This window comes from Lactuca sativa, chromosome 2, assembly GCF_002870075.4.
Source record: "Lactuca sativa cultivar Salinas chromosome 2, Lsat_Salinas_v11, whole genome shotgun sequence".
NCBI lineage: Eukaryota > Viridiplantae > Streptophyta > Magnoliopsida > Asterales > Asteraceae > Lactuca > Lactuca sativa.
The window spans coordinates 178,393,548-178,400,448 of NC_056624.2; the positions used below are offsets into that span (position 1 = coordinate 178,393,548).

The 6,901-nt window shown below is 34.4% G+C and overlaps 1 protein-coding gene across 1 annotated transcript; it reads left to right on the forward strand.

Annotated features, from left to right (window-relative positions):
* The first annotated feature begins 954 nt into the window (after positions 1–954).
* LOC111885287 (histone-lysine N-methyltransferase CLF) lies at positions 955–6,507 on the forward strand. The gene is made up of 17 exons (XM_023881552.3): positions 955–1,361; positions 2,579–2,680; positions 2,773–3,071; positions 3,150–3,311; positions 3,407–3,491; positions 3,634–3,765; positions 3,853–3,900; positions 3,982–4,053; positions 4,218–4,462; positions 4,555–4,708; positions 4,793–5,001; positions 5,146–5,277; positions 5,441–5,531; positions 5,616–5,663; positions 5,747–5,875; positions 5,960–6,037; positions 6,174–6,507. The coding sequence occupies exons 1-17, from the start codon at positions 1,284–1,286 to the stop codon at positions 6,363–6,365; spliced, it is 2,256 nt and encodes a 751-aa protein (XP_023737320.1). The 5' UTR covers positions 955–1,283; the 3' UTR covers positions 6,366–6,507.
* Positions 6,508–6,901: the final 394 nt, after the last annotated feature.

The window sequence follows — 6,901 nt, forward strand, 5'->3', positions numbered from 1 at the left end:
TTAACACAGGTCTTTTAACATGATCGTTATATCTGAAACCCAAAAGAAAAAAAAAAAAAACTAAGAACAGAAAATCCATAACTATCCTAGCTTCATATTGTACCCAAAACATCTTATCCAAGCTTCATAAGGACTTTGACCCCAACCATCATCATCCCAAGCATTGCCACCATGACGTCGCCCATCACCAGAGCAATCGCTTTTAACTTCCTCTCATGATCTTCCAACTTGTGATGCAGACTGATGTGATCAACACGACACACAATGAAATCTTTACCCACTTGATCTTTGAGCGTCTGCATCTCGATCTGGTTGGCAACAATCTTGTCTCCACAGTCGCAAAAAATCGAATGCAAGTCGCTGAGGTTAACAAACTCTCCAGAATTTATCGAGTCAGGCAGGGTGGTGGTGGAGCCGACATTGATAGATTTTAGGGTGTTGGTCGGAATCGTGTTTGGCTTATTAAGGTAAAAAGGTTTCGATTTCTGCTACCTTAAGCACCAAAGATTTGTGAAGAAGACTTTATGCCCCCACCACCAACGACTCTTCCTTGTCCTCTACGGGTTGTTGGATGGTTGGTAGACATAATGGCTAATTAATGAAGGTTAGTTGGACGCTTAGGTGGAGGATGAGTACACGACTCCAGTTCAATGCTGAGTAAGCTGCTTAGTTGGCAAGTCAAAAAGTTCTTTTACCTTCAATTGTGGGTTAAAGTCCCATATTAACCGGTCATTTACAAATATAATCCCTTTAAAATAAAAAAATAGTCACGAGGAACCATTTAAACCAATATACGAAAAATAATTGGGCCAGAGTGACAATAACCCTTAAATATAAAAGATAGATTTTATGATGTGAGTAATAATGACAACGAGACATCTTAATAAAATAACAACGTATTATGATACAAGGGGCATAAGTATTGGCATGTCAATAAAGATACTTCAAACTATTTTTGAGAAAATGAGCTTTCAATTCTGACAAGTGGCTATAGAAAAGGTACGTCATCAGATCCACGTGTCGTTGTCCCGTCACTTTTTACCTTTTCTAAATCCAACTCACACTGAAATCCACGCAAGCAAACACACTTGGCCGTTGACAATCTCTCCTATAAATTTTCGTCAGCGAGAGGCCCAGAGCAGCACCGCGCCCAATTCTCAACCTAGGGTTTTAAGCCCGAGGCACCGATTTATCTTCATTCTCTTGCGCATTTGAATGAATTCGATATCCTTTCTGCAATTCGTTGCAGATTGGAGCTCCTCTCCGGCTATCAGACATTGCCAATGGAAATGCAGTCACCAAAGGTCCATTCTCTCCCCTCCACCACTGCCGGCAGATCGGAGTCTCCGGATGATTCCACGGTATAAAGTTGTTGATTAACTCGTTCAAAGTTTTTTTGTTTATTAAAATATCCAAATGCGTATTTGTCTGTTTGACTTGTTAAAGTTAAAAAAAAATAGTATGTTTTCATATTTATTTGTCTGTTTATGCATTGATCGGTGTATTTCTATCCGTTTCATTCGTAATGTTGTTATGATTGATACGTGAGCTTGTACCTTGGAGGATTACTAATAAGAGTGTACGCACATTTTAGTTTATGATTTAATGGTTTTGATAAGGTACTGTTCCATTGGGCTTTTTAGAGAATTTTAATGTGCAGTGATAGAACGCCTTAGTTTTGATGCATATGTTAGATAGGGTAAATGCATGTAAGTTTCAGGGTGATGCCACCATACATACTGAGGACGAAGTTCGGTGAGATAGTGAGTTGTTGTTAAAGCTAACATGGCATGAATTGTGTTTTAAGCCCTGATTAATGTACTGACTAGTTGCATGAGTAGTGGATACTAGCTTGCAGTTCAAACTCTGAAATTGAGATTTCCAAAGTTAGAAGCATTGTGAAAAGTTTTGTAGATGAATAATAAGTTTTGGAGTTGTAGAAATTTCATGTCAACTTACTGTGGTCCTCTGGTTTCTTATTGGGAAGACTCCAAAACCTAGGACACCTGTATCTTTGAAGGACAAAAAACGGTAAAAGGCAAACTAACTACAAACAAGGAGAAGTATCGATCCATGGCGTATTTATGGTAAGGATCTGGGTTACATTTACAAAGAGTTACTAGTACTGGGCTTGATGGGGTAGTCTTATTTGTAAAGTGACTTAGGTATATGTTACTCTAAATATCAAGTATAGTACATTGAATATGTCTACACACAGTTCTATTTTACGTATGCACCTAGAAGGTTAGGAAATCAGAGAGCTTGGAAATCTTAATACATAATATGATAACACTTAATCTAAGACATCTATATTAATCTTGTTTCCATATAGAAGTGAGTATTCATTGCTGTAATATTCATAATTTAACACAGATATAAACAATTTAAGCCAAGGTAAGTAAAGTATTAGGAATGAATCAAACAAGGTAACTGAATTTGAATAAGTCAGTGATTTCCTTCTTCATCATATCAACCGTCATATCTTATGATATATTAATAAATAACAGAAAGAAAGAACAAGAAGGTTGTGACATCATGAATTGTATATTGTAAAGTGAATTGTATTTATATTGAACAGAATGCGAAACTGCAAGAAGCAACATCAACTCTTTCACAAATTTCAAAGGTTATTGACTCGGTGAAGAAGAAAGTTGATGCTGATCGTTGTGTTTATATCATGGTAACAGTCTTACACCAGCTATACTGTCACAACACACTTTCCTATTTCTGTAAAAAACTTGATCTCATGGTTCTTTATTATAACTCTTGCAGAAAAGAATGAAAGAGAACCAGATGAAACTGGCTGAAATCACCAAGAATCATCACAGGTTATCTGTAGAAAGAAGAAACCTTAGGATTATAAATGGAGAGAACATCATCAATTTATTGGAAAAGAGACAGAAAGATGCAATTGATATGCAAGATGGTGTTGACATCAGCTCTGAAGAAGATGAACATGTTTCTGTAGTTCTCCTTGGATCCGGGATTCCAGTCAAGAATTCTGTTAGGCCCATCAATCTTCCAGAAATGGAGAAACTTCCTCCATATACCACATGGGTTTTCATGGATAGGTGTGTTCTTGCAGTCATATTCTGACTGAAATATTGCTTATTGACTTATTGTATTTAATTTATTGAATGCAAATGCAGAAATAGAAGAATGACAGAAGATCAATCTGTAGTGGGTAGAAGGAGAATTTATTATGACAGAAATGGAGGTGAAGCTTTAATCTGCAGTGACAGTGAGGAAGAAGTTATTGATGATGAAGAGGACAAGAAAGAGTTTGTTGACTCTGAAGATACCATCATCCGGTTTGTATATCTCAAATTTATGCGTTTTTGTGTTTCACTTGTTACATATTCTTATTTTTTTCAACTTTCACATGATTTAATTTTTCATTTTCCAGAATGACTATCGAACAACTTGGATTATCTGATACTGTCTTGGAGTTACTGGCTCAACGTTTGTCTAGAAAACCATGCGAAGTGAAGGTAAGCACTTACTGGAAATGACATTCTTACCCCTGATTTTTTTCTCTTTATATCATCTTTTCTCTTCTCTTCTATTTGTTTTTTGTTTCCATTTGATTTTGAATCTTTAAGAGAGCGAAATATCATCAAATATCTTATACAGGCAAGATATGAAGCTCTTGTTAGTAGAGAGAATAAATATGAGGATACAGACTTCAATTTGAATTCGTTTCTTGATAAAGATCTTGAAGCAGCTCAGGATTCATTAGACAACCTATTTTGTCGCAGATGCCTTGTAAGCTTTGTTATGATTTGATTTATGTTCTTGGTTTTGGTGTTATAGTTATTGTAACATATGATTCATTTATCTTTGTATCAACAGATATTTGACTGTAAATTACATGGATGCTCACAGGAGCTTATATTTCCTGTAAGTTAAAACCTTTGTTTATTCAAACATATTGACATGAATCCCATGACTAATCATGTTAACTTCAAATATTCTAACTAGGCTGAAAAGAATTGTACATGGAACATTAAAGATGACGAAAATGTCCCATGTGGCCCACATTGTTATCTCAAGGTAATTGTTATTTCTCCCCATTTTTAACATTACACATGTATTACTATAAATTGTGCAAAGCTGTGAAACTTTCATCCTCAATTTTACATGTTGCTCTAGCTTTTTCTTATTATAAATATATTTTTTAATTCACCTAAAAACATTTATTCTACTCTTGTCTTTAGGTCCAAAACCTAGAGGCCAATCCAGCAACATCTCCTATGGAGCTCGATACTCAACACACAAATACACTCTCATCACCATACAATATTAGACAACATGGAACTCTTCAAAGAAATACCAAAAGTACCCCCAATCATGGCTCAAAAGATACAGATTTTCCATCTAATTCACATAAAGATTATAAATACTGGAGAACTATTGAAAAATCTCTTTTCGAAAAGGGTCTGGAGATCTTTGGTAGGAACAGGTAATATAATAATCTGTTCTCATTATTTCCATAAAAAAATATATATTTTCTCACTCTCTGATTTTGTAATTCATGATCTGTTATTATTACAGCTGTCTGATAGCTAGGAATCTTTTGTGTGGTCTAAAGACATGTACAGAGGTTTTTAATGTCCTCAAGTGTTACAACAATAACTTATCTTCTCAAGTGAACAATATCACAAATTCTCAAAGTGACAGCTGCAAGGTTGAAAGTAATAACAATATGGTCAGTATAACGATAACCTATCTTTAGTTTTTTATTTTTCAATATTATCTTTTTGTTTTTTCGGTTAATTAATTATTCACACAGATAAAAAGATCAAGATTGTTACGTAGAAGAGGTAGAATCCGGCGTTTCAAGTACACGTGGAAGTCAGGTGGGACCCATTCAATGAGGAAACGTATTTCAGATAAACAAGATTTGCCATGTCGGCAGTATAATCCATGCGGGTGTCAATCTACATGTGGCGACAACTGTTCTTGCCTTGCAAATGAGACCACTTGTGAAAAATACTGCGGGTAAGCCTCTTATAAAGTAAAATTACACTTTTGGTCCCTGAATATAGTTCACTTTGCAGTTTTGGTCCAAGAAAATGTATAATACTCTTTTGTTTATTTTTCTTGGTTGGTTTAACTAAAATTTTATTTTTATTTTTTTATTAGTTGCCCGAAAACTTGCAAAAATCGTTTTCGGGGATGCCATTGTGCGAAAAACCAATGTAGAAGTCGTCAGTGTCCATGTTTTGCTGCTAATAGAGAATGTGATCCAGATGTATGCAGACATTGCTGGATCAGGTGAGATAATTTTCCAAAAATTTAGCCTAATAAAGTTAGTAATTTTTTTTTTTGTTTCTTCTTTAAATAGCAACATATTTTCTTTGTTGAATATTGCTATTATCAGTAAAAGAAAATTACAAGTGGGTTACATATTGCTCTTTCTAATTAAAAAAAATTATAGTTGTGGTGATGGAAGTCTTGGCACCCCTAGCAAAAAAGGTGATAATTACGAATGCAGGAACATGAAGCTTCTACTCAAACAACAACAAAGGGTAAAACCGTAAATTGGGCTTCAACTTTACTTAATTTTATGAAAATTAAAAGAATTAAGTTCATTTTTATTTGATGCAACGCAGGTTTTGCTAGGAAGATCTGACGTGTCGGGCTGGGGTGCTTTCTTAAGGGTAGGTCAAATTACCATATTGTCCTTCTCTCTTATTATTCTAATTCTCCATATGAAATTACTCATATTTAGTTCCGCTTATAGAATAGTGTAGCTAAACATGAATATTTGGGTGAATACACTGGAGAATTAATCTCACATCATGAAGCTGACAAACGTGGAAAAATATATGATCGTGAAAATTCTTCGTTTCTCTTCAACCTTAATGATCAAGTAAAGATACATTATTTATTTTTTTAGCTGCTTTATGTATTAATTATTCTTTTAACAAAATAAAAAATTATGTCGTGTATGTAGTATGTTCTTGATGCTTTCCGTAAGGGTGATAAATTGAAGTTTGCCAATCATTCTCCAAATCCAAATTGTTACGCAAAGGTATATAACTAAGTTACATTTTTGGTCCTTCAGTTTGTCCAAAAATCTCAGTTTTGGTGCCTATAGGGACCAAAATTGCAAATTTTGGACAAAATTGAGGACCAAAAATGTAATTTAATCTTTTTGGTCTTTTTAGGTAATTATGGTGGGTGGAGATCATAGGGTGGGTATATTTGCTAAGGAAAAAATATGGGCCGGGGAAGAGGTGTTTTATGACTATCATTATGCTCCGGACCAGACTCCAGCCTGGGCAAAGAAGCCCGGGGAGTCTGGTCCAAAGAGAGAAGACATGGCTAGTTCTAGTGGTCGGGCCAAGAAACGTGCTTGAGTTCCATATGGTTTTCTTGTTACTATGTTTATAACAAAAATAGCGGTCTTTGTTTTGGAAAATTATATATTAATATAATAATGATCGGAAAATGTGAATATATGGTTTATAAGTTATAAATAGTGTTGCATTCGTTAAAGCATACGATTTCACTTGTCTTTATTTTTTAGAAAACAACTTCTAATTTTACATACATTTTTATAGTAATATTCGATTATTAATTGAATTTTGAGTCTTTTTTTTTTCTTTCCAACAACAAAATCAATAAATTTTTTAGACCAAATTGAAGTTGTAATGTGCGTTTGGGTTGTGTTACTTGTAATCTTTGGAATTTGGAATTGGAGTGGTTTTTAATCTTTATTGTACTTGGTTATATTAGGATTTGAAATAGACTCGATTACAAAATGGTTGTGGCTGTCTAAGAATTGCATCCCTCTTCATCAATCTCTTTTTTCTTTTTTACTTAGAGTCCTCTAGTTTGGATTTTATTGGTGTGATGGTTTTTGTGGTTGAATATCCTGATTTGCAATTATTAA